Source organism: Microtus pennsylvanicus, chromosome 17, assembly GCF_037038515.1.
Source record: "Microtus pennsylvanicus isolate mMicPen1 chromosome 17, mMicPen1.hap1, whole genome shotgun sequence".
NCBI classification, from domain to species: domain Eukaryota; kingdom Metazoa; phylum Chordata; class Mammalia; order Rodentia; family Cricetidae; genus Microtus; species Microtus pennsylvanicus.
This window is the reverse complement of record NC_134595.1, coordinates 33,993,895-34,021,805: the sequence shown is the minus strand read 5'-3', so window position 1 is coordinate 34,021,805 and position 27,911 is coordinate 33,993,895. Positions and strand designations below refer to the sequence as shown.

At 44.6% G+C, this 27,911-nt stretch overlaps 1 protein-coding gene across 2 annotated transcripts in view; it reads right to left on the bottom strand.

Annotated features, from left to right (window-relative positions):
• Window positions 1-27,911, bottom strand: part of Pde6d (phosphodiesterase 6D) — a 46,359-nt gene that overhangs the window by 3,060 nt on the left and 15,388 nt on the right. The window contains exons 2-4 of one of the 2 annotated variants that reach the window (XM_075951192.1): window positions 2,131-2,219; window positions 1,273-1,398; window positions 441-546 (exon numbers count right to left, since the gene is read on the bottom strand). In XM_075951192.1, coding sequence (XP_075807307.1) covers window positions 441-546; window positions 1,273-1,398; window positions 2,131-2,219 — 321 coding nt within the window. Of the gene's footprint in view, window positions 1-440; window positions 547-1,272; window positions 1,399-2,037; window positions 2,220-27,911 lie in introns of those variants that run through there. The other variant, XM_075951193.1, reaches the window with a different exon arrangement.

The following is a 27,911-nucleotide window of genomic DNA, read 5'->3' as shown; positions in this document are numbered from 1 at the left end:
TCACTGTGTCCGTGAGAGCAAAGCTCAGCAAGATTGGACGTCACTCAGCAGGGCGGTGGTAGCGCACGCCTTTAATCCCAACACTCAGGGGGCAGAGGAAGGGGGAGCTCTCTGAGTTCGAGGCCAGCCTATTTTGCAAAGCAAGTTTCAGGACAGTCAGGGCTACACAGAGAAACTCTGTCTCAAACAACAACAAAAAAACCCAAAAAACAAAACACATTATCACCCAAAGATAAGTTGTCAGGGTGAACTGGAAATTTAAAATGTGGTCTAAAGATTTTGTCCTGTTATTTTTCACAGGACAAAAGTCAGTTATCTTGACACAGGCCTGGGTACTCTTCTGCTCGTGTCTCTCTAGATCTCTGCCTGTGAACAGGACCAGGAGTCCCGACTGCCCCTGTTTTGAGACACACTTTGATGTTCCCTGAAGCCTCACTCACGTTAGGACGCTGGCGGGCATCATCTGGGACTCGGGTGCTGCTTCTATCAAGGACTGCCAGGTATTTGTGGAGTTAGGGATCACAAAGCCAAACTCGAAGAACCACTCTGAAGGAAGAAGGAAAAGCCAGTGAGCAGGCGCTATCTGTGGGTATGGGAACCATAGGCTATTTGTCCCTCTCCTTTAGAGTGGACTCTTCCTACCCGGAACCATGAAAGGAACCTATCGGATTCCTCCTACACCAGAGGCACTCAAAGGACACAGACACCTGCGCAGACTTTTCATTTGTGCACAGACGACTTCTTTTTTTCTCTTCAAGACAGGGTTTCTCTGTGTAGCCCTGGATATTCTGGAACTCGCTCTGTAGACCAGGCTGGCCTCAAACTCAGAGATCCACCTGCCTCTGCCTCCTGAGTACTGGGATTCAGCACAGCCCAGCTAAACAGTATTTTCTTAGGATTAGGAAGATGTGCACTAAAATAAAGGTAGAAAGGCCTTTGGAATTTTAGTTTTACGGTGCCTACATGTTTTCTTACATTTTGACAGCTCATGTAGGGAGTCCCTACTAGTTATAGCTTACGATGTGTAGGTACAGGCCTATACTAGCTACACTGTATCATAGCCGCTTCTTCCAAGACCACACTGTAATCCCACACAGGTCCAGGCACAGGCCCTCAAGCTTCCAGGGCATGTCTAGCCTTATTTTGTCTTCACTGGGGTCCTCAGTGCAGGATGTAGGATTCCACTGGTTATAAAACTAGTATTTTCAAAGCACTGCTATGCCTTTTGCCCTGTCCTACACCCTGGTTCCAGGCACACAGGTAGCAGAATACCTTCTAGGCATTGCCCTTTGAAGTAAACTTTTTGCTCCAGGCGGAATTTTTCCATTTGCTCTGCAGAAGAAAAATTCAGTTCTCGAGACACTGCCTTGCACTTGAGGATTTTCTTGGGCACACGGGCTGATGAGAGAGAGAGAGAGGTTGGTACCCTTCTAAATGAGAGCCACAGGACTGTGATGCTATAGGTTCCCGTGAGTTCCTCTGGCTGCCTTAGAGAACATTCTATGCTTATTAAACTTCATGAAGTGCCCTGGTGGCTGCATTACACTCCAGCTGAAGGAGAGATCTAATAGGGCAACACACGTGACCTGTTGCCAAGGAACACAAGACCTGGTGTCTCCATAGGCCTCACCTAGCTGCTCTTGGCAGGCTCAGGCTGGGAACGTCCTCCCTCTATGTAGGCTGCACGGGACCTTCTCTATATTCTGATTCTTTGAAATGCTTCACCTTCTCCCTTTTCCTCCAGAGAGATAAAAATGGAAATTTTGTTTGGGAAAAAGTTGAAACCTGAGCTTATAGCTTTTCTTTTTTGAGACAGGGTCTCAAGTGGTTCAAGATTGGCTCTGAATTAACTATGTAGCTGAGGCTGGCCTTGAACTCTTGATCTTCCTGCCTCAATCTGCGAAGTGCTGGGATTACAGGTATGAGCCATCACATCCTAGATCTAGGTATGGCCTGATGCTGAAGTGGACTTGGGGAAGTGAGAGAAAGAAATGTAAAAGTGGAACAAGAAGTGTTCTGTTTGCCGGCAGGGCTCACCTGTCTACTGGCTGTGTGTTTACTTAGCTCCCTGGTGCCAGGGTCTGTGATGGCACTGGGCATAGCTTGTGCATTCAAGGGTCTGCAAAGTACCTTCATGCTCCACACCAGGGACAGACAGGTCTTCTGTTCCTTGCCAGAGTATCTTTCCTGTCTCGGCATCCCGAAGATTCATCCAATTTCTGATCAAACATGATTAAGGAAAAGCAAGGTCCCCAGAGTGACTCCTACCGTGCAGTGGAGGGTCTCACTTTGCCATCCCATCCACTCTGTTTCTTTTTTTTTTTTAAATATATTTATTTATTTATTATGTATACAATATTCTGTGTGTATGCCTGCAGGCCAGAAGAGGGCACCAGACCTCACTGCAGATGGCTGTGAGCCACCATGTGGTTGCTGGGAATTGAACTCAGGACCTTTGGAAGAGCAGGCAATGCTCTTAACCTCTGAGCCATCTCTCCAGCCCCCCCATCCACTCTGTTTAGTTTGTGTCAAGTCTGCCAAACTTCCCATGAAAGCAGGTGGGTATATGTAGGAGAGTCCAAAAGATACCTAAAGGAAGGGGCAGAGACCACCAGAGAGATTTTTATCTACATTATCTTACATAAGAATTCAGAGACTCCCAGCACTCGGGAGGCAGAGGCAGGTGGATCTCTGTGAGTTCGAGACCAGCCTGGTCTACAGAGCTAGTTCCAGGACAGGCTCCAAAACCACAGAGAAACCCTGTCTCGAAAAACCAAAAAAAAAAAAAAAAAAAAAAAAAAAGAATTCAGAGACAAGGTCTGTCATGTAGCTCAATGGTAGAGAGCTTGCTTAGCCTTTGCAGGTCCTGGTTCAATCCCCGGTATTGGGAAGAAAAAAAGACCTCAAAGATAGCCAACTTCTATATGCTGTGAATATACTTTATTACCAATGGTTAATAAAGAGGCTGATTTGACCAATTGCCAGGAAGAATAGAGCCAGGCAGGAAATCCAAGCAAACGTACAGGGAAAAAGAAGGCAGAGTCGGGAAGATGCCAGCAGTCGCTAGAGAAGTAAGACGCCAGAGCATTACCCATAAGTCACAGGGCGCATGGCGACACAGATTGTTAGAAATGGGTTAATTTATATGTAGAGCTAGCCAGTTAGAAGCCTGAGCCATTGGCCAAATAGCTGTAATCAATATTAAGCCTCAGAGTGGTTATTCGGGAACTGGCAGGCAGGAGAGAGAAACCTCCAGTTACAAAAATTGTAAGCGAGGGCTAGAAAAATGAATAGTGAAAAAAATCTAAATGTGTCAAAGGAATCTTATCAGCCAAAACAGTAAAAGGCACAGGAGGGTATCCAGGGTACTGCCAAGGCACTGAGTCACACAGACAGTGCCATCATGGGGATCACAGGCCTGTAAGCCTGTTCACTAGCACGGAGCTACCAAACAGCCTTTTAGTGTCCTGCTCTTAAAAGAAGACAGCCAGGAATGGCGAATTGGTTCAGCGGGTACAAGCGCTTGTTGCATGAGCCTGACAACTTGAGTTTGATCTCTGGATCTCATGGTGGAAGTGCAGAATAGATTCCCAAGATTTGTCCTCTGACCTCTCCAAAAGTGTTGTGGTATACATGCATGCACGCATGCACGTGAAAACACACACACACACACAAACACGTGTATCAGTCAAGAATCACCAGAAATCAAGAAGGTATTTACTATGAAAGACAACCCAAAACAAGAGAAAAAAGGGGACTAAAGATGAAGATGCAAATTTAAAAAAATTACAAAAATAATAGACAGATAGCACCAGACGATGGCTCAGTGGTTAAGAGTGGCTGCTACTTAGGGCTGGACAGACAGCTCAGCACTGGCTGCTCTTCCAGAGGACCCGGGTTCAACTCCCAGCACCCATATGGAAGCTTACAACTGCCTGTAATTCCAGTTTCAGGGGATCCGAAACTTGCCATGGTAAAACACTAATGCACATTAAAGAGAGAGAGAGAGAGAGAGAGAGAGAGAGAGAGAGAGAGAGAGCGAGAGAGAGCTTGCTACTTTAAAATTTTTTTGCTTGCTTATTCTCTCTCCCCTCCCCCACCCCTCAAGACAGGGATTCTTTGGGTAGCCCTGGCGATCCTGGAACTAACTCTGTAGACCAGGCTGGCCTTGAACGCACAGAGATTTGGCTGCTTTTGCCTTCTGAGTGCTGGGATTAACGGCTCAAGTTTTTGTGTTTCTGCTCCCTTCTTCGGGTGATGAGGATTGAACCTAGGGCTTTGCGTTTCCAGACAAGTGCTCTACCAACTGAGAGAAACCCCAATCTGCTTGCTACTTGTTGCAGAGGATCAGAGTTCAGTTTCTAGAACCTACATGGTGTGGCTCACAATCGCCAGTTACTCCAGCTCAGGGGGATCTAATGCTCTCTCCTGGCCTCCTTGGGTGTCAAAGTCATACACAGATACCACAGGTGCACACGAATAATATATACACAAGCAATCTTTAAAAATGACCAATGTTTTATATAACAGGTGTATACTTTAGGTGATGTTCTGTGGCTCATGGCTGCTACAATTCATAGGCTAGTCAACTAATAATCTCCTTAGCCAAAAATATCTTAATATCTAATTTAAGTATCTACGTTCTGTGTTTGATACAATAAGTGAGGTCATAATAACACATCTGGAGAACAACAGCAACAACGAAAAGACCACTAGAAAAACAAGTTTTGGTGCCAGAGTCAAAAACACTAATGTAAAGGTTGAAAAAAAAACTGAAGAAAACTATTAAGGAAAATTAAAAAATAAAATAAAATAGGTGAATAAAGACACAAAAAGGGGTCTGGTGAGATGGCTGAGTGGGTAAAGGTGCTTGCCACCAAGCCTAATAGCCCAGGTTCAGTCCCGAGGACACAGGGTAGAAGCAGAGGGCAGACTCTTGTGGGTTGTGCTCTTGACTGCCCCACTGTGCAGCGGCACCAGCGCATTGCCCACCCCACACAGACACAATGTGTACATAAATGGAATTAAAAGAGACGGGAGAAGTAGACCATCGCCTAAGAGGTCTACTATCTAATGAGAAGAATGACAGAACAGAGGCCAGACGTGGTGGGACCACCTTAGGAGGGAAGTCAGAGGTCCAAGGTCACCCTTGTGACCCTGTGTGAGTTGGAGGCCAGACTGCTTTTATCTTTCTCAAACAAAACAAAATGCAAACAAAAATATGAAAATTCACTGAAACCTTTTTTTTTTTTTTTTTTTTGGTTTTTTGAGACAGGGTTAGAGAACAGGGCTGGAGAGATGACTCAGTGGTTAAGAGCCTGCTCTTCCAAAGATCCTGAGTTCAATTCCCAGCAACCACATGGTGGCTCACAACCATCACAACCATGAGATCTGGTGCCCTCTTCTGGTCTGCAGGCATACATGTAGGGAGAATACTGTATGCATAATAAGTAAATAAATCTTAAAAAAAAAAGTATTCGCGATAATCATCAGCGGGATAGTGGGGCAAGGACCATTCAGGTACCCTCTCCTCTGCTGTCCAAGGACCTAGCTGGGGACATCCCCATGGACACCTGGGATCCCCTCTAGAGCCAAGTCTCTTGCAAATCCTAAAATGGATCCCTTAATGTAGGTATCTTCTTCCCTGCTCCTATATCTGCCCTTCTTCCATCTCCACCCTCCCACTCCACCAAGCTGTTGCCAGTCTTTCCCTTCTCCCTTCCCTCTCCCCCTCTCCCCTTTCTCCCAACCTTACCCCCATCCCTGCCCTCATCCCCATGCTCACAATCACCATAGAATCTTCGTCTGGCGACGGATGGAGATAGAGACAGAGACCCTCATCAGAGAACGGACCGAGCTCCCAAGGTCCAGTTGAAAGGCAGAAGGAGGGAGAAGATGAGCAAAGAAGTCAGGACCGCGAGGGGTTGGTCCACCAACTGAGGCAGTGTACCTGTTCTAATGGGAGCTCAACAAACCTAACTGGACCGGGACTGAATGAACAAGTGATCAAACTGGACTCTCTGATTGTGACTGACAATGGGGGCTGAGGGAGAAGCCATTGATGAAGGCACTGGGACTTGTTTTTACAGCATGTTCTGGCTTTTTGGGACCCTAGTCTATATGGATGCACAGCTCCCTAGGTCTGGATGTAGGGGGGAGGGCCTTGGACTTCCCACAGGGCAGGGTTCTCTGCCCTCTCTCAAGCAGGGTGGGAGAGGGAGGAGGGGGTGTGGGGGAGTGTGAGGGGATTGGGAGGAGGGAAGGAAGTGTAAATAATTGAATGGAAAATAAAAAAAGTAGTCGACAAAGAAAATTGAGTGCTGCTGTTACCAAGGAAAGAAACGGAGCCTGTAAGGCTGTCAGGAGCACTGGAGAGGGCTGAGCAGCTGAGGGAGTTTACACGCGCTTTTCTTCTGTAAGCAAGGACACCATGCCACCACCCTCCTCTGGGAGGCAGGGGCTGTGCTGAGCCTCAGCAGCTAGCAGATGCAGCTTTTCTTTTCCCAGGCCTTGGACAGCTGGGGTAAGCACACAGCCGAAGCTTGGACACTGGAGACCTCAGTTCAGAGGTCCTGAAAATGGCACTGGACAAGCATCTGAGAATACTTGGTGTGGGCCTGCATGGACAAACCGAACCGACTGTCCCTTTCCTGCTGTGCGGCCTTCTGGTACAGGACCTGCTCCCCCCCCCCCCCACGCCCAGGCAGATCTTTGCTGCGCTCTCCCATTGTCTGACTAGCTGTCACCTGAGAGCCCTGCACAGAAGAGCTGCTGTGCACCACAGGGGCGGCACCGCATGCACCTGCAGAAGGTCTGTGTTTTGCTCTGATACAGAAGACACACAAGCTTGGTTGTCCAGAAGCCCAGGGTTATGGAGTAGCTAGGCCAGGAGCCAGGGTCATGCCCGCCTTTCTTCTTTGGGTGTGTTCTCCTTCCTTACCTATGGGTTCACCTCCTCTGCTCCACATTTCACACAAATTCACTAATCTATTGTGCTGGAGATGGAATCCAGGGCTTTCCACAAGCTACGTGAACTCTGCAGTTAAGTTAAACTCTTCCTCTTTAAGTAACCGAATTTAAATGAATCTTCAGTATATGTTTCTACTTAAGTCATAGCTTAAAATTTTAAGTACTAAAAACCTGCCTGCCTATCCCTGCATCTTAAGAGAAAGGTTCTCCTTTCTAAGATGGGAACAACTGGAACTGTCATCCTGTCCAGCCATTCTGTGCTCAGATTTGGCCCACACGCCTTAAGCCCCAGGTTTTCAGAAGACGCTGTCTTTACTTGACTTGCTCTGCAGAGGCCACAGAAGTGTTCTATGTGCCCACTACACCAAATGCACATCAGACAGTCTGGAAATTAAAAAACAAACTCAAGCACAAATGGCAGTTATCACCAAAATTTTTGGTTTACAGGCAGAAAAGATATTCTTAGCAAAAAGCTACAGCCGGAAAAGCCTTAAAGAAACGATCTCAGTTCAAGTTGCATCTGATGAGAAAATGCCCCTGGTCCATGTCAGCAAGAAAAAGATTTATTTCTATTATTTAAAGATTATATATATGTGTGTGTGTGTGTAAGATTAAGAAAAAAGAGGTGTATTTCAGAGGCAGAGGCAGGTGGATCTCTGTGAGTTCAAGGCTAGCTTGGTCTAAAGAGCGAGTTCCAGGATAGAACAGCCAGGGCTGTTACACAGAAAAACCCTGTCTCAGCACCCCGCAACCCCCCAACCAAAAAAAAGAAAAAGAGGCCATGAATTTGAAAGAGAGCAAGCAGGAGGTATATGGCAGGGTTTGGAGGAAAACGAAAGGGAACATGATACAATTATACTATAATGTCAAAAAATAAAGTCATGTGTATGTTTGTGTATCTGTATGGGCATCCAAGCAGGCCAGAGGTATCTCCCCTGGGGTCAGAGGTAAAGGTGGCTGTGATCTTCCTGATGTGATGCTAGGAACTGAACTGAGGTCATCTGGAAAATGCAGCCTGTGCTCTTAATGGCTGACTTAATTCTCCCACACCTGATTTTAATTAGGTATTTGTACATGTGCTTCTGTGTGGGTTTGTGCACACAAGTGCAGGTGTCCAGACAGGCCAGAAGGCACTGGCTCTCTTAAAGCTGGAGTCACAGGTGGCTCACAACTGCCTGTACTCCAGTTCCAGGGGATCTGGCACTGCACACACATTGTGCACATACACACATACATGCAGGCAAACACTCAAGCACATAAAAAAAAGTTTCTTGGTTAACTCAACAATTTTTATTACTTTCATGTACCCTAACCTGAAAACTGCTAATGTCTAGATCAAGTGTTTCATTCACAGGCATAGAAGCTTGTTAGACTGTGTCTACTATAAACAATATGAAACCAGAGAAATTCAAAAGAGAGTTTTATCCAAAGTGGGTGGAGTGGAAGTAACTAAGGCTCCTCCAAGTTCTGTGGCTTTAGGAATGAAAAGGAAGGCTGATCCTCTGGTGGGCTAGCTTCTCAGGGTCCTGGGTTCCTTGGGCTCATTCTCAGAATTGAGGGACACACACAGACAGGAACAGAATACCCCAACAAGCAAACAAACTGATTCACAGGCCTGTAATCTTAGTATGCAGGAGGCTAAAGCAGGATTGCGTATGAGAGAGGCCTTGTCTCAAACAAGCAAACAAGCTAAAATAAACACCAACCAAATGAAATTCCCCAAACAATGAGAACAGCTGGCTCTCAAAAGTGAAAACAAATCTGACGCCTGCTCCTCTGGCTGGAAACAGTTTGCTCCGGGGCTGGAGAGACGGCTCTGCAGTTAAGAGCGCCTGCAGCTCTTCCACAGTTCTCAGGTTTAATTCCCAGCACCCATATGGCAGTTCAAAACTGTCTCTAATTCCAGCTCCAGGGATCCAATGCCCTCTTCTGACTTCAGTGAGTTCTGCATGTAAGTGGTATGCAGACATACATGTGTACAAAACACCCATACATATAAAATTTTAAAATGAAAATAAAACATTTTTGCTTCAACAAAAGTTTGTTAAGCAGAATTTTCAGAGAAAAAAAGTCCCGAGTTTTAAGGCTCAAAGGTCAAGTCACTTCCAATCTAGAGAGAGGATTAGGGAGACAGGCTTTACAGGAGGGGGTGCTGGGCACTATTTATAAACACCATCCTCTGGGTCAGCCAGGTCACCTCTTTTAAAGGCTCCCCAGGGTTCCTAAGGAGGATGAGCAGAGGAACATTTCTCTGCTACTGGAAGCCTCCCCTTAGGGGAGAGCATATCTTGGTATTAGGACTCCCTTATTTAGAACCAGGCCAAATACAATGTTCTCACATGTAAAGCACCAACAGCTTTAAAGTTAAGTTTCAGGGCTGGTGAAGGTGCTCGCCACCAGGCCTGACCGGGTCAACCTGAGTGCAATCACTGGAGTACCCACGTGGTGGAAGGAGGAAGCCATGTCCATCACTATAAGTTGTGGCATTCACATGCACACATATAAATATACACATAAATAAAAAGTTAAAAAATTAATTTAAGTTTTAGAGTAAATGATAAATTTCATAGTAAAATCAAAGCTTGCAAAGTATTGATCGTCTGGAAAGATAAGAAAGCAAACAACATCAAAGATTGGGAGGCTTTTAGCTTAAAGGGAGGTTTTTAGGGTTAAGGAATCTATGTGGGGGCTGGGCAGGTAGCTCTGTGGTTAGGTAAGAGAGCTTCCTGCTCTTGCTGAGGGCTCGGGTTCACAAAGTCAGTTTCGGATGACCCAGGCACTCTTCTGGCTCCACAGGCACTTGGACACATGCAGTACAAATACATACATGCGGGAACAACACTCATGCATAAAACAAAAAGAATTTAGATGAGCTAGCACAGGAGTTGGAGCCAGAAGCGAAATGTGGAAGGCAGTGACAGAGGAAGGTGGCAGAGCAGAAAGCGAGAGCCTGGGGACTGGGAGAACCAGAGAAACCAGGCAGAGGAGTGGAGAACCAGGTCCATTTCTTAGAGATGATAATGAAGGAATGAGCTAAAATACCACGCAGCAACCACTTAGAGGCATTGAGGATAAACACACTGGTTCTAGGAGTCTTAGTTTTAAATGAAAATGGACAATATCAATTTCTCTATAATAAACAGATTGATTGTATATGGCAGAACCTCACTGGCCAGTTGAAGAAGGAAGAGTGAGAAATCAGGAAGAGGGAAGACAGTAGAGAGAAAGTAGAGAGTCAGAGAAGGAAAAGAGAAAAGAAGCATGCTACACACAAGGGAGCAAGAACGATGCAATGGAAGGGGGAGCAGGTGTGGGGGTTGGAAGATGCATGTAGATGGCCCATCTATAACTCAGATGGAGAGTCAGGGCCAGGACAGAAGTCAACAAAACGGAAGTCTTGGGAAGTCTGCAGACGAGATTCTATATTTCTTGTTTCTTTTTATGTTAGTTAAGTATTATATGATTGTCTTGGTGGATAAGATTCTTGGGATGGGCAGAGTAAGACTGTCAAACTCCTCAGAAAACCTTAACTGGCAGATATTCACACTTTCATGTAATTTATCAATAAATTGTGCCACTTTTTATTTTATCCTTGCTAGGTACACCAGGCTGGCCTCAAACTTAACAATGCTTCTCCTACCTGTCTCCAGGGTGCTGGGATTATAGGTATGGGTAACATCCAGCTATAATTTCAATTGTAAGCAATCTCCTCAAAAGCATTTGAAATGGCCTGACGGTGGTGGTGCAAGCCTTCAACCCTAGCACCTGGGAGGCAGAGACAAGTGGATCTCTGTGAGTTTAAGGCCAGCCTGGTTTAGGGAGTGAGTTCCCAGTGAAAGCTTCACAGAGAAACCAAAACAAACAAAAAAAGTATTTGAAACAGTAGGGAGGAGATATGGCTCAGCAGGGAACACTGGTTGTTCTTCCAGAACCGGGGTTCAATTACAAGCACCCACTTGGTTGCCACATTTCTCTGTAACTCCAGTTCCAGGGGATTGAATACCTTTTTCTGGCCTCTGTGGGCATCTGGCATGCAAAACAGTACACAGACATACACGTAGTCAAAACACCTATACATGCAGAATTAAAAAAAAAAAGAGGAACTATCTATATAGAGTCTCAGGCCTGTATTTGGGCTGGGAAGGGACAGATGGAGACCACATGACACACTTCTGCAGTCACAGGGGAAAGCCAAGAACGAAATACAAGTGCACTAGAGCATAACACCTGCCACACAGCAGCGATGGGATCTCCAACCCAGCCTAGTTTCGTGTACTTACATACACTGAATTTTAAACACACTATCTTAGTGCATTTCGTATTTAGTTGTAAATATAAGCAACAGATAAAACTAGGGTCTTAAGGTTGGGACGAAGTACATGAAATGCTTAAAAAAGCATTTATACATTATAGAACACCATGTGAGTATGGGATACTATAATTATTTAGTATTAAAAACTCCCCAAAGAAGCCACCAAGCATGGCAGGCCTTGTCTTTAATCCCAGCAGAAGTAGGTGGGTCTCTGTGAGTTAGGCTAGCCTGGTCTACATAACAAGTTCTAGGATAACCAGAGTTGTGTTATCAGCTCCACGCGGTATGACAGGCAGTGGAACCAGCGCAGGCGAGTGCCCGGGTGAGCGCGCGCGGGCACACACAGAACTAAAAGCAAGCAAACCCCATGAGGGGAACATCAATTATCGTCACATGCTCTAAACACCATACATTATCTTATTCTGTCTTCCTGGTTTTTAATTTATTGGGAGCAAAGGGAGTAGAGTAGAGAATGACAGACACTTGCTCTGTAGTCCTGATTAGCCCAGAATAAGGTAGGCCAGGCTAGCCTTGAACTTGTGACAACTGTCCTGCCTCTGCCTCACAAGTGCTGAGGTAGTAAGTCTGTACCAACATACCTGCTTTTTCTCTAGCTTTAATAAAAATAACTGAAAAGTGATTTTAGTTTTTGGTTTTATGCACTCAGTCCCTTGCAATTCCCCGAAAACCTACTGTGGTCCTCTATGTTGCTCATCTATCATTTTCATCCTGCCTCTCATTCTCATCTACTGAAGAGTACAGACAAGAACTAACCAAGCCAGGCAGTAGTGCCGCACACCTTTAATCCCAGTACTCAGGCAGAGGTGGGTGGATCTCTGTCACTTCAAGGCCAGTCCTTCCTGGCCTCTCTGCATTAGGTTCTGCCTCCAGGTTTTTGGTTTGCTTGAGTTCCTGCCTGCCTTCCTTCAATGATGAACTGTGACCCAAAGTGTAGGTCAAATAAATACTTTCCTCCCCAGATGGCTTTTGGTCTTTTTTTTTTTTTCCAAGACAGGGTTCCTCTGTGTAGCCTTGGCTGTTCTGGAACTCTCTTTGTAGACTAGGTCAGCCTCAAATTTAGAGATCCACCTGCCACTGCCTCCCAATTTCTGGGACTAAAGGCATGCACCCCTATGCCTGGCTTGGTCATGATGTTTTATCACAGAGTCACCCAAAGAGATCTGCAAAGTCCTTGAGGTTGATCCCTGGCAGTTTAGAAACAGGCCCTGAGCTCCTCAGCCCAAATGACCTCCTCAAAGGTCCACACTTCTTTAGCGGGGGTGGTGTTTCAAGATAGGGTTTCTCTGTGCAGCACTGGCTGTCCTGGAACTCTCTCTGTAGACCAGATTGCCCTTGAACTCAGAGAACCGCCTGTCTCTGCCTCCTGAGTGCTGGGACTAAAGGTGTGTGCCACCACCACCGTGGTCTTTTCCTTCCACACTTATTTATTTTTCCCTATCTGATCTCTTCAATAAATTGCATTTTCCCTGTTTAAAGCAATAGAATCTAAATTTCATCATTGCTTACAGAGTGACTCTTATGATAAACACAATGCTACTCTCAGTATCTCCTCATGAGGCAAGGAAAAGCTACCTGTATCTCAAACCCCTTCCAGGATAACACCATCCCTATGACCAAAAGAACCCACAGTTCTATGGTAACTTAACGATGTGGGCTCTGTCAATTTGTCGCCATTATTTCCCTCTGCCCTGAGCCAGAGCCACAGGGGATGGCTACGGAGCTGGTTGCTTTTGATTGGTAACAACAGCAGAGGCTGTGGATTCCCTCCCCTGCTCGTCCCCTGGAAACAGCAAGGCAAATAGCAGAGTAACCCAAGCAATCTGATACGCCCTGAAACTGGTGGTTGCTACTTGGCAAACATGGAAGTATCATTAAGAGAAAGGGAAGAAGGAAACTCTGTAGATTTGACTTTGGCAGGGAAGTCTACGGAGTTCCTTTCACATTATCTTTGTTCAACTTCTAGCTCCCTCCCTCCTCACTTAACACTCCTTCACTTAGAAGATCTTATGGAAGCCAGGTCTGAGTCTTCAAGTCTGTGACCTTCGGTCACCCAGTGCACTTGTGGGACAATTACAGGGCATCTATTATCCAGGCAAAACAGTTTTTCCTTTAAGCTAGGCATGGTAGGCACACGCCTTTAATCCCAGTACTTGGGAAGCAAAGGCAGGCTGATTTCTGAGTTTGAGGCCAGTTTGGTCTACAGAGTTTCAGGGCAGCCAGGGCTATACAGAGAAATCCTGTCGGGGGGGGTTCTCTCTCTCTCTCTCTCTCTCTCTCTCTCTCTCTCTCTCTCTCTCTCTCTCTCTCTCTCTCTTGCTGGATGTTGTAGCATATAACCTTTAAGTCTCAGCTCTGGAGAGTACAAGGCAGAAGTATTACATGTTCTAGACCAGCTTAGGTTACATAAGGAGATTATGTCTCATAATATACCAAAACCTGGGGGGCTGGCATCTGGGAGTACAGGAAGTTTACGGCAAGATTAGTGATGATCATTTAGACTGCTGTCAAGGTGCCCAGTCTGCTAAATGAGGGTAAAAATATTTTGGTGCCTAACCTGCTCTTTGTAACTGTCTCTCTGGCTGTTGCATGACCTGTGATTTTCCTTCCTCGACAGTATCCCAGGTCCTGATATTTTTTTTTCTTTTTCTTTTTGGAGACAGGTTTCCCTGTAGCTTTGGTGCCTGTCCAGGGACTCACTATATAGACCAGGCTAGCTTTGAACTCACAGAGAGATCTGCCTGTCTCTGCCTCCTCAGTGCTGGGATTAAAGGGTTTTCCCAAGAACTTCCTAACTGCCTTTGTTCCTTCACTCTTTCCCTCAATAATTCAACTCAGTGCCACCATAATATTCTTTATTTTTTTTCCTCTTTGAAACAGGGTTTCTCGGTGTTGCCCTGTCTGTCCTGGAACTCTCTCTGGAGACCAAGATGGCCTCGAACTCACAGAGATCCACCTGCCTTTGCTGGGATTAAAGGCGTGAGCCAGCATCGTCCACTCAGAATAGTCTTCCTTAATTATCACCTGCCCAGTTGGGCGGTGGTAGCGCACGCCTTTAATCCCAGCATTCGGGAGGCAGAGGTAGGTGGATCTCTGTGAGTTGTAGGCCAGCCTGGTCTACGGAGCGAGTTCCAGAACTTTTGAAAAACAAAACAAAAGAAAAAACCCATCTGTCTAATGCCAGTCGCTGTTCAGAACCTTTCAGTGCGTCCCTGTCCTTCTCTAGATCAGGTCCAGATTCCACAGGTCAATGACCTTAACTAGGTTGTTTCTACCTCAGCTCAAAAACCATTTGCTCTAGCCAGACGCTAAGCACTGAGCAGTCTCTCTGCACGTGCGCTCCCTCATCCCTTTTATACTTTCCTGGTGGGGATTTCTCACTCTTCCTGTTCTCTTTATTGATTCCATCCCAGCATCTTCTTCTCTTCCATCAGAGCAAAATGTGGAGTCTTAGCTCTGAGTACAATCATGGCTCTGTTACTTAAGAGTCTTACAATGTGGGACTTTTGTTTTTTTAAATTAAAACTATTACTGTGTGTGAGTTTATTGTATGTATCTGGGGGCCAGAGGACAACTTCATAGAGTTCTCTCTGTCCACCTGTGTGAGGGCTATAGTGATAGAACTCGGTTGTCAGACCTTTTTTTTTCTTTCTATTATTAGAGAGACAGAGTTTCTCTGTAGCTTTTGGAGCCTGTCCTAGAACTCTCTGTAGAGCTGTAGACCAGGTTGGCCTCAAATAACAGAGAGCCAGCTGTCTCTGCTTCCCAAGTGCTGGGATTAAAGGCGTGCGCCACTACCGCCCGGCTTGTTGTCTTTACCCACTGAGTATCTTGCCAGCTCCATGGTTTAACTTATTTAACTTAAAAAAAAATATTTATTTATTTATTATGTATACAATATTTTGTCTGTGTGTATGGCCAGAAGAGGGCACCAGACCCCATTACAGATGGTTGTGAGCCACCATGTGGTTGCTGGGAATTGAACTCAGGACCTTTGGAAGAGCAGGCAATGTTCTTAACCTCTGAGCCATCTCTCTAGCCCCTTAACTTTTTTTTTTTAAAAGATCTTATGTGCATGAGTGTTTTGCATGCATGTGTCTTTGTACTACACATGTGCCTGGTGAGAAGAATGTACGGGATCTCCTGGAACTGGAGTTAGGGATGGTTGTTGAGCCACCACGTGAGTGCTGAGACAAAAACCCAGGTCTTCTGCAAGAGGAACACACGCACTTAACCACTGAGCCACCTCTCCAGCCCCTAACTTTTTGATACTTAGTTTTCCTAAACTCTAAAATGTAATAACATGACTTCTGTAAAAATTAAACAAGATTCAAGGAAAGCACCAGACGGTGGTGGCGCATGTCTTTAATCCCAGCACTCAGGAGGTAGAGACAGGCAGATCTCTGAGTTTGAGGCCAGCCTGGTCTACAAGAGCTAGTTCCAGGACAGGCTCCAAAGCTACAGAGAAACCTAGTCTCAAAACAAACAAACAAACAAACAAACCCCAAACAAACAAAAACAACAACAACCATGAAAAAGCAAACTAATGAAAGTCTGGGGGTGTAGCTAAGTGACAGAGCACTTGCTCAGTATACGCAAGTTCCTGAGTTCCAGCCCCAGAACTGCACTATACAAAACAAAAACTTAGAGTAACTGGAGCACAGGAAGCACGCACGCGCACTGTACTGACAAAGCCCGCCTGATTAGCTTGTGCAGTTACTTTCCTCTAACATTTAAATTCTTAACATCTACATTCTAGATCTTGTTTCATATGTTACACTTTATCTCTTTAACAGATGCTGTCCCAAAACCTACGTTAGATGAATTACAAAAATCTTTTAGGTTTTATTAGCTTTAGTTTTAATTTTTGAACAAGAAAATTAAGTTTTGGAGATGTAAAAACTTTAGTTATCACTAAAAGTCTAGTAAATAGTGAGAGAAGATGAAGGTGATACTTTGGGTTGGTTTGTTTTTAAGGTTGAAAGTGTCCTAGGATTTCTATGAATTAGTATCAGGTAACCCTCATGGGCCAGTTCTTTGTTCTTCCCTTCCAAGATTTCCCCAGGGAGAGCTGAGCACCGTCACCAGCTCTGGCTCCAACATTACTCCCCAGACAGCCAGAACCAGGTTTCCCTCCAGGGAGTACCACTAGCCTCTGACTTTCAGAAAGACAGCATCCTGGAAGCCCTGCGTTTTGTTCTGAGAAAGATCAGTTCAGGGTCAGAAATGCCACTGGGCAGCAAGGATGAAACCCAAGTTTCTATCAGCAAAGAGTCCTCTTTATCCTTTCAGGGTATTGAGGCAAAAGGGGTAAGGTCTTGTTAGAGCCAAGCCTCCTGAGGACTGACGAGACCAGTGTTCTCCAAAGTAACATTTAAAAGAACAAACCTCCAGAATCAGGAGGCAAACCTTAAAGAGCACGGAAAGGGCAGTCTTCACTCTATTCTTGATCTCAACTGGGACAGATCTAACTACATGTACCTAGATTTTTTTTTTCTGAAATGAAAGGAACATGAAACTAAACTGTTAGATAATTTATCTATGTTCATAAACTGATTTCCAACCAGAAATCAACATACAGGACATATAGATCCACTCTCCCTCTGTCTATATCTACCTACTTCTCTATCTTAGCCAGGTCTTACCATGTAACTCTGGCTGGGAACTCGCTGTGCAGAGCAGCAGGCTGGCCTTGAATGTACAGAGATCTGCCTGGCCCTGCCTCTGCAGTGTTGGGATGATACACACACCATCACACCCAGTTTCGGTGATTGTAAATTTCCAAGCTTTGAAAAAAGTTTGGAAAACCATGGTTTCTGAGCTAAAGTAATTAAAAATTTAAAGTCTGAAGAACCAAGAGAAAATAGTCAATCAAGAGAACACCAACCACCATAAGACAAAACAGCAATACAAAAGTAAATTTCTCCTACTGAGGAAAACAGTATGTTTCAGGGCTATCAGACAACAGGTTCAAGTACTTGGGAATTAAATAAACCTGGCTTTGATGTCCTGTGTTTCTTTTCTTTCAGTTTATTTGAGACAAGGTCTTTCTACAAAGCCCTGACTGTCCTGGAACTCCATCTGCCTCTGCCTTGGGAGTGCTAGGATTAAAGACCCGTGCCACCATCGCCCAGCAATACCTGTTAAAAAAAGAAAGAAAAAACCCCAAACAACAAGCAGGGTGTGTGCTGTACACCTTTAATCCCAGCACTCCGGAGGCAGAGAGACAGAACTCTGAGTTTGAGGCCAGCCTGGTCTACGGAGGAGTTCCAGGACAGCCATGGCTACACAGAGAAACCCTGTCCCAATAAACAAACAGAATCTCAAAGTTTTGATAGAATTTTAAAGTTCATAAATTTCTTCCATTTTTTCTCTTGAATTTCAGAATACTTGTCTACTTTACAGTTGTTAAGCCCTTACTGTTATAAAACCATAATTGATACAAAAAAGGTAGTATTAATCCTGATCTGAAACTGACCAAGCCACGTTGTTAAAGGTTATTGGGCATTTCATTCACCTAGTATTTACTAAACAATTACGGATGTTGTGCTCAGGATGAAGACAGACCATGATCAATAAGGAATGATCTGCTATGGAGTCTCCTCAAGGTAGAGAAGAAACCACCAGGGAAGAGAATAAGGACAAAGTGACGTGAGAAGCCTGCTCTATAAAAGAGGCTTCAACAAAGTACCAGCTTTGGCTTGCCGTGAGGAGGCTTTGTGAGATAAGATAACCATCAGTGTCTAAAGCACGCCTCTGAGACTCAGGCTCCACTCACCAGCTCCTATCGCCTTTCAGGGCTACGCAGTACCCAGGTGTCTCTCTCTTCCCAATTTGCATACCTAGACAAGATAATCAAGCCGATAGGACTACAGTTTCAGGTAAAGACAAACTCAGCCCAAACACTGCTTAAGCTCACATCTTGCCCATGTGTATACAACAGGTACAGCTCCAGAAGTCTCTGCATTGAAATCTATAATCTCTCTTAAAGAAAAAAATCAGGCATGATGGCTCATGTCTGTAATTCCAGCACTTGGGAGGCCGGGGCAAAAGGACTGTAGTGAATATTGTGTCTTTTTTTCCCCCTCTCAAAACAGGGTTTCTCTGTGTAACAGCTCTGGCTGTCACCTATAACTCGTCCTGTAGACTAGTCCACCTGCCTCTGCCTCCTGAGTGCTGGGATTAAAGGCGTGCGCCACCGCTGCCTGGGGAGGACTGTTGGAATTTAAGGCCAGTTTGGATAATGAGTTCCGGGCCAGTCTGGGCTACACAGTGGGAACATGTTCACACGCACTTTTCCCCTTTTCCCCAACCTCTGAATAAGTGAAGGTGGACAGTACACTCAGGAGGCCAAGGCAGGAGGATCATAAATGTTTTGCAGGAGAGCTGGTGAGACAGCTCAGCGGGTGAAGATGACTGCCGCCTAAGTCTGGTGAAAAGACAAGAGAGCACTGACTGTCGCAAGTGTGCTGAGGCATGTCCCCACAAGACACGTAATGCATGCTTAAGAACACACTAAAATGAATTTTCTAGAGCTGTTCATTTCTATTTTTTTAAAGATCCATCTCTCCAGCCTAGAACTATGCATTTCTGAGAAGTGTAGAACCAGGGCCTTAGATATACTCTATCACTGAACTACATGCTCATTTCAGAATCACTTTATAAATAGATCACTGTTTCCTTTCTTTTTATTTTAGCTTTTCAAGACAAGGTTTCTCTGTGTAGCCCCCGATGTCCTAGAACTTGATTTTTAGATCAGACTGGCCTCAAATTTAGAGATCTGCCTCCCTCTGCCTTCTGAGTGCTGGGATCAAAGGTGTGTGTCACCACACTTGGCAGTAAGTAGATCAATGTTTTTAAAGTTGACACTTATTTCCAAAGAGGATATCCTTAATTCCTTTTTTCAGTGCCAGAACCCTCTGCAAGCTGGGCAAGCACTCTGTCACTGAACTGCTTTGATGTTTGAGGATCACCACACAGTTCAGCCAATCACAAACTGTCAAGGTTTTCAAGATGTTTAGCTTGGAATTTTCTAGCTTTCCATGTTAGAACTAAATTGTGAAATATTTCTGGTCTTGAACACAATTCCAACTAAACTAAGGACCTGGAAGGGAAAATTAGAAACATAATTCTCCCTAATGACACACAGGTGGAAATCTAAAGGTCATTAACAATACATGGCTGGGGATATAGCTCATGGGTATAGCTGTACTTGTCTAGGATGTGTGAAGCACCAAGTTCAATCCCTAGTACTACAAACAGCAACAAAACGAAAGAAAATCTTCCAAACTAAACACCTTTGTTGGACGTGGTATAGTGACTTTATAATCCCAGCAGTTGAGGCCGAAATCTGGAGTACAAGAACGTCCCTGGTTACATAGCAAGTCTGAGGCCAGCCTGGGTCACGAGACTTGTTTAAAAATTTTGATGAATATCCATGGTTCAACCCTTGGCTGCTTGTTACAACCAGAACTTTCAAACTCCCACTCAAACCAAACAAACTTCAATCTCTGGAGGCAGAACTCAGGCATCAGTGGTTTTCAAGATTTGCCATGTAGAGGTTGGAGAGACAGCTCAGTGGCTGAGTACTTACTGTTCTTGCAGAGGACCTTGGTTGATGCCTCTACTGACCTCAACAGGTTCTTGCACTTACATGGTGTATGTGTACACATCTTCAGGCACATATACATACAATAAAAATAATTATTAGCTGGGTGGTAGTGTACACACGCATTTAACCCCAGTCATAGGCAGGCAGATCCCTGAGTTCAAGGCCAGCCTGGTTTACAGAGTGAGTTCAGTATAGCCAGGGCTACACAGAGAACCCTATCTCAAAACCCAAAACCACACACACACGATTCCCCACGCGATTCCACTGAAAGCCAGGTGGGGAACTATTAGTTGACAGGATTGTTTTTCCCTCTCTGAGCAAAGGTGATTTCCAATAAGGCTGTACTGGGGACTGAGCTTAGGTCTCCAGCATGCTTGGCAGGCATTCTACCATCCTTTATCCTTAACCATACTTTATTTTGAGACAGGGATCTCCCTAAGTTGTTCAGGATGGCTTGAAGTTGTCATTCTCCTGCTGCAGCCTTCTCAGCAGCAGCAGGTGTGTTACCGGGCTCAGCTAGGGCTGGTTTTCTTAAACTCTCATGCTCATGCAAATCACCAGTTTCAGTGGGTCTGAATTAGGAACAGTGATCCTGTAGTTCTAACCAGTTCCCAAGTAAGGCTAAAGCTAATAGCTCAGAAGCTAAATTCTGAGTAGCTGTGTGATTCTGAAAGAAAAATTATCTTAAAGAACAGGAAGAAAGCCGGGTGGTGGTGGCACACGCCTTTAATCCCAGCACTTAGGAGGCAGAGACAGGTAAGAACTGTGAGTTCGAGGTCAGTTTGGTGTATAGAGTTCCAGGACAGGCGCCAAAGCTACAGAGAAACCCTGTCTCAAACAAACAAACAAAAAGAACAGAAAGAAAAAACATTACAGTTACTGAAAATCCATAACCACCAGTCAGGGAGGGAGGTCAAGGTAGATGAACAGAGCAGGACTATGGAATAAAAGATGTTTCTAGGAAGGAAGATTTTAAGGGATCAGAAAAATTTGGATATTTTTCTGAGAGAGCGTGGTAGTGGTCACTGTGGGTTTTGCATTTATGTGTATAAAGGGCAAGCTGGCATGTGGAAGAAGAGAGATGGGCAGTAAGGAAAAATGATTAAACATCTAAAAATAAAGAAAAAAGCGAGCCCTTGGCTATAAAGTTGGCAAGGTACAGGGAAATACTAGTAGGAGTACTGCAGGAACCTATTCCCTGTCGTAAATGTATCTGGGAAGCCAGTCAAGTTAGTTAATGATCTGAGGAAAGGCTAGACTAACAGCCATCTCCATCACTCCCTCCTGAGGACATAGAGACCCAGGAGTATAAGTCTCCCCTGTCGGTGCTTTGGGAACCAACAACAAACTGAACCACTTCTTTTTCATGTGCAGAGAGAACACCCAGAAGCTAAAAAGTGGGGTGCCTTGGCGGCTTCCAGGCAACACCCTTCCGTGTTTCTAAACACACAATTTCTAAACTTCTAGATATACTTCACCAGACTATAACAAACTAAAAGAAAAATGCTCATTCCTAGGGCTTTTCCATGGAAATCAGAAATGCTTAACATATAGAATAATAAATAGTATAAAAATGCTCACAAATACCAGAAGGTATTAAATTAAATTTAATTTCTTCTTCTTCTTTTTTCCCCTGAGACAAGGTTTCTGTGTAGCCCTGGCTGTCCTGTACTCACTCTGTAGACCAGGCTGGCCTCAAATTCAGAGCCACCTGTCTTTGTCTCCGAGTGCTGGAATTAAAGGCGTCTGCCACCACTGCCCAGTTTCCTCTAATTTCTAAAACAATTAAGAAAGCTTTCCTGAAAAAATATCCAGAGAAATTACACGACATAGTTAGCATTCTATTAAATAGTCCTGATCAAACGGGCCACACTTAAGCAAATTTCTGCGTTTTTTTGGTTTGGTTTGTTTTTTGTTTTCTCAAGACAGGGTTTCTCTGTGTAGCTTTGGAGCTTGTCCTGGCAGTAGCTCTGTAGACCAGGCTGGTCTTGAATTCACAGAGGTCACCTGCCTTTGCCTCCTGAGTGCTAGGAGTAAAGGCGGGCGCCACCATCGCCCAGTTTGTTTTTGTTTCTGGAGACAGGTTTCTCTGTGTACCTGCCCTGACTGTCCTGGAACTCCATGTGTAGACTAGGCTGTCCTCAAACTCGCCTGTCTCTGCTTCCCGAGTGCTGGGATGAAAGATGTGTACCACCACTGTGCAGTGCAAATATCTGTTTTAATGAACAGAAGAAACTGAAAAAGAGAAGGAATTCTGCTATCAGGTGATCCATCCTTGGCAGAATTATAGGCATTAACCACTCCCCCCAGTTTTAGGTGGTGCTGGTAACTGGCCCAGAGCTCATTCATGCCAGATAAACACTCTCTTAAGTAGCTTAGGTGCTTAGCTCTAAAGCTGGCTTTTCACTGCCTGATTCCAATGGCTATACTTTCAGCATCTACAACACTACCAGAGAGAAACTAGAGTACAGAATCTACTGCAGCTGAAAACAGCACAGGCAGTACTTAGACCAACAAGTCTGTCCACACGGAGTACCCCAGGGAAGAAAGTGCAGCTGCAGGGTCCTGGGTTCCTTGGTGAAGACAGACCACCAGAACCAGAAAAACTGATGAAGGTGAGAAATGCAAGCAGACCCCTAAATATACTGTGGGAACGGTCCTTTGATCCTTCCTAAGGTCATTCTCTTGGGACATGCTTAGTAGGGAATAATATGAAATTACTGAAGCTGTACAGATTTACACAGGTAACAAAATTCTACTCATGGCAACAAAATTTCCTTTTTATAAGCTGTACTTAAATATTTGAGTTTAAATATTTCAAAATAATGATCTCCCCTGAGTACTATTGTTTGATGTTTAAAAAGTAGTTTTCTTGCTGTTCTAACACTGAATAAGACCATGAATTCATCTCATTTTAAGGGGATTCAAGAACTTACAATTTCATTTTCAAACTCAAGATTTAGTGTTGTAAAGCAACCTGAAATTACTTTAGTAGACATAGAGGTTTGCTTGTAACAAAGATTTTGGTAAAAAAGACCTCTTACTCTGTTTGGATAATGTTATGAGAAGATGAAGAGATCAGAAAATCTCAGAAGGAAAGCATCTGGCAGAATGGTTCATCTTACACATGGAGAGGTGTACGGGCTCTAAGAGGGGTCAATACCCGAAGCCAAGCCTGGACAACCATCGGTCTGCTCTTGAGAGCTGGTTCAGAAAAGCAAGTAGGCTCTTTCTGCACTCACAGTACTGCAAAACCAAAACTGTTTCTCAGGAACCCATAAAAGGATAGACTTATGTATCTGTCTTGCTAAGACCAAGATGGCCTTGAACTCACAGAGATCCACCTGCCTTTGCTGGGATTAAAGGCGTGAGCCAGCATCGTCTACTCAGAATAGTCTTCCTTAATTATCACCTGTCCAGTAGGGCGGTGGTAGCGCACGCCTTTAATCCCAGCACTCAGGAGGCAGAGGCAGGCGGATCTCTGTGAGTTCAAGACCAGCCTGGTCTACAAGAGCTAGTTCCAGGACAGGCTCCAAAACCACAGAGAATCCCTGTCTCGAAAAACCAAAAAAAAAAAAAAAAAAAAAAAAAAAAAAAAAAAAAGAGTGACGAGAAGAGAAGGGGCTGGCGAGATGGCTTAGAGGTTAAGAGCACTGGCTACTCTTCCAGAGGTCCTGAGCTCAATTACCAGCAATTATATGGTGGCTCCAACCATCTATAATGAGATCTGATGCCCTCTTCTAGCCTTCAGGCAGACACAGACAGAATACTGTATGAAGAATAAACAAGTCTTAGAATGATGTGAAAGTTTCCCATGGGATAGCAGTCTGCAGCCTTTACCTTCTCAATCACTTCCCTCCGAGTCCACATTTTCCACTGTTCTACCTGGTCATCTACTGTGACCATGGATAGTGATGTTACTGTGTACCAGGTGCAAACTGTTTGGGGATTCCATAGTTGAACACTCAGAATGTGTTGGTAGGCTGGTCCCGGTCTGTGAATTCATTTGCCACAAATTTATGATGTGTTGATTTTTAGTTTTTTTTTGGATTTAGAGTCTCATTATGTGGACCTACTAGGCCTGAAATCTGCTATGTTGACCAGTCTGACCTTGAATTCACTGCAACCCTCTGCTGTTGCTTCTTGAGTGCTAGGATTACAGACAAGGCAAGTATTTAAAAATTTTACTGGAGGAGCTAGAGACGGCTCAGCGCTTACGAGGACATGCTGCTCTTGCAGAGAACCCAAATTTGGTTCCCCAGTACTCACATCAAGTGGCTTAAGATACCTGTAACTCCAGCTCCAGGGGATCCACAGTTATCACACATGCGTAGAGACCCACACTCAGACACACATGTACATATAACTGAAAATAAAAATATATCTTTAAAAAATTTAAAAACTGGGTGTTGGAGAGATGGTTCAACGGTTAAGAGCATAGGCTGCTTTTCCAGAAGATTCCTAACACCCACACAGTGGCTTACAATCATCTGTCTCTCCATGAAGTTAAACAAGTTCTCAGGGTCAATGGAACACTGGAACAGGCAGTATTTTGGATAGAGTAGATGACAGAGCCTGGGCTCAGTGGCTTTCTCCAGAAGGCTCACTCCATTATCTAGAGTGCTGTTTGTTCCAGTGCGCTGCTAACTCTGGCCATTTGTTCCTACTGCATTTCTAACTCTACGGGATCTGACGTCTTCTGGCCTCCGTGGGTATCAGGCATGCACACGCTTCAGACAAACATGCAGGCAAAAACCCATACACATAAAATAAAAATAGTAATTTCAAAAATTAATGGAGCTGGGCGGTAGTGGCACAAGCCTTTAATCCTAGCACTAGAGAGGCAGAGGCAGGAGGATCTCTGTGAGTTGGAGGCCAGGCTGGTCTACAGAGAGAGTTCTAGGACAGTCAAGGTTACACAGAAAAACCCTGTCTTGAAAAACCAAGAAAAAAAATTAATGGAGGGGGGCTGGAGAGATGGCTCAGAGGTTAAGAGCATTGCCTGCTCTTCCAAAGGTCCTGAGTTCAGTTCCCAGCAACCACATGGTGGCTCACAACCATCTGTAATGAGGTCCGGTGCCCTCTTCTGGCCTTCAGACATACACACAGAATGTTGTATACATAATAAATAAATAAATAAATATTAAAAAAAAATTAATGGAGACTTAATGCAGATTGATTGGAAATTCTAAATACACTTTCACCTTTATTTTGTATGTTACCTTTCTAATAATTCATTTGACAGAAACATCAGCTTGTGAAGGAGAAGAAATAAAAAAATCAGATTCTTCTCTAGAAATATAGTTTAAATAGCACTGTTCTAGGCAATGAAAAAACAAGACTTTCCTGTTTTGACAAGGTCAGTCTAGTCTATGTCAATGTCTAAGGAACACAGAGTCAGGCTCTGTAAGTAGGTTGAGAGAGAATAAAAAACATTTATTTGTGTGTGTATGCGGATATGTGTGGAGATTAGAGGGAAATCTACAAAAGTCAGTTCTCTCTATTCACTGTGCAGGTCCCAGGGACTGAACCTAGGTTGTCAGACTTGGTAGCAGGTGCTTTTACCTGCTGACAATCATGCTGGCCATAAAAGAGATTTTATTTCTTTGAGACAAGTTTCTCTATGCAGCCTTGGCTGCCCTGGAGCTTACTATGTAGACTAGGCTAAAAAGAGGACAGTTTGGCAGTTTGTTGTGGAACAGAAAACCACAGGCAACAGGAGGGTAGCAGGTTAACAAGCTGCTCTGTGCCAGGGGCGGAGAAGTCAAGGTAGAAAATGTGGGCTTACTGGAGAAAGCCAGTGAGCCCGGCTCTGCCATACACGCCGTTCTCCAGAGTGCTGTCTGTTCCAGTGATCTGCTGACCCTGCCAATTGTTTTACTGCACTGTAGTAGGTTTCAATGTGCTGTGTATATCCAAGTTTATAAATCAAATTGCACCTAGGTTTATTGATCATCTTCTCGGTTCTCAACACAGTATCACTCAAATATGTGCTGAGCCACACATGAACATCAGAGAGCAAGTAAGAGGGTTGATGGGAATTCTCCTTAAGGTTAACAACCAGAAAGCAAGGCTTACTAAGAGTGTCTAAGAAGCAGACTGGGGGCAGGGCAGTGGGCTCCCTCAGTGAAAAGCAAGTTATAGAAGGGAAAAATAAGGCTGGTATGCCACAAAAAAAAAAACAAACTGAGGAGGGATGGGAGATACGACTTAGCAGTTAATAGTGCATACTGCTTAGCCGGGCAGTGGTGGCGCATGCCTTTAATCCCAGTACTTAGGAGGCAGAGTCATGTAGATCTCTGTGAGTTTGAGGTCTACAAAGTTAGTTCCAAGACAGCCAGGGCCACACGGAGAAACCCTATCTTGAAAAAGAGTGCATACCGCTTTGCAGAAGACAGAGTTCATTTGCAATCACCTACATCAGGAGGCTCACAACTGCCTGTGACTCTAGTTCTAAGGAGCCCCTGACCTTTGTGAGTACCTGCACACACGTGTGCATGTGCATACCAACACACATATACACAACTGAAGAAACCAAAACACCATGAGCACTCTAAATAAGTCAGCTGAATTGTAGGTAACACATCAGAACTTAAAAGCCTTTTCTGCATTAGGCCTGAATTCATGACTTGGCAGAGCACTTGTAAATTATATATGGGCATGTGGTTCTGAGTAATTTCAAGGTAAGTAGATTTTTTTCCCAGGCAAAATGGCTGACTAAGCATATAATGATATATGCTAATGCCTTCCACTGCAGACCAAAGCAGTATGAGGCAAATCTTCCATACCAAGGTCACTGGCATGGGTTTCTGCTCATTCCTGGGGGTGGAAGCAGCTGCAATGCCTGGCAGTGAATAAAGGAGGCTCCTATGTGGCAGCATCCTGGGCATTTTCATTACAGGAATGCTTTTCCTTGCTCTGGTGGTGAGCTTTTTCTCCACCTGAACTTTGTTTTCAAACTTACTCTGTCAGTGCCCTCTTGCTGCTTCTGCCCTAGGGTTTGCTACATAGGGCAGGCCCTTTAGCAAATCTGCCTCCGGAGTGCTGGGATTAAAGGCGTGCGCCACCATCGCCCGGCAGTGGCATTTAATTGCATGTATGTCTAAGCACCATATGCAATGCTTGGTGTGATGCCTAAGGAAGACGGAAAATGGGTCAGGTGATCTGGAACTGGAGGTACAGATATAGTAGTAAAGTCACCATGTGGAAACTGGGAATTGAACCTGGGTCCTCTAGCAGAGCAGCCATTAATCTTAACCGCTCAGCCATCTCTCTAGGCCCCAGCCCCACTTCTCAAACCATTTAAACGTTATATTCATTCATTTATTTATTGTGTGCACACATGCATGCGTGCACACAGCATATATGAAGTTACAGGACAACTGTGGGTCCTGGGGACCAGTTCAGATGATTAGGCTTGGTAACAATGCTTTAAACTATTGAACGATCTTGCTGGTCACATTTAGTATATACATTCTTTCTTCTTTTTTTTTTTTTTTGTTTTTGTTTTTTGTTTTTCGAGACAGGGTTTCTCTGTGGTTTTGGAGCCTATCCTGGAACTAGCTCTTGTAGACCAGGCTGGCCTCGAACTCACAGAGATCCTCCTGCCTCTGCCTCCCGAGTGCTGGGATTAAAGGCGTGCGCCACCACCGCCCGGCTAAGTATATACATTCTTAAAAATCAATTCTAATTGACATTTTATTTAGAACTTTTGAGACAGGGTTTCTTTGTGTAGCACCCTGGCTGTCCTAGAATCTGATTTGTAGACCAGGCTGGCCTGGAACTCACAGGGATCCACCTGCCTCTGCCTTCCGAGTGCTGGGAGCAAAGGTGTGCGCCACTGCCACAATACCCAGCTAATTGACACATATCTAAACCAATTTTTCTAAATAATTTTTCAGCAGTGTTCCCATTTATAGGAGACATGGTGAGGAAGTATAAACACATCCCCGAGAAACCAGGCTTCAGCATCCTTGAAACTTAATATTCAGGAACAAGTGG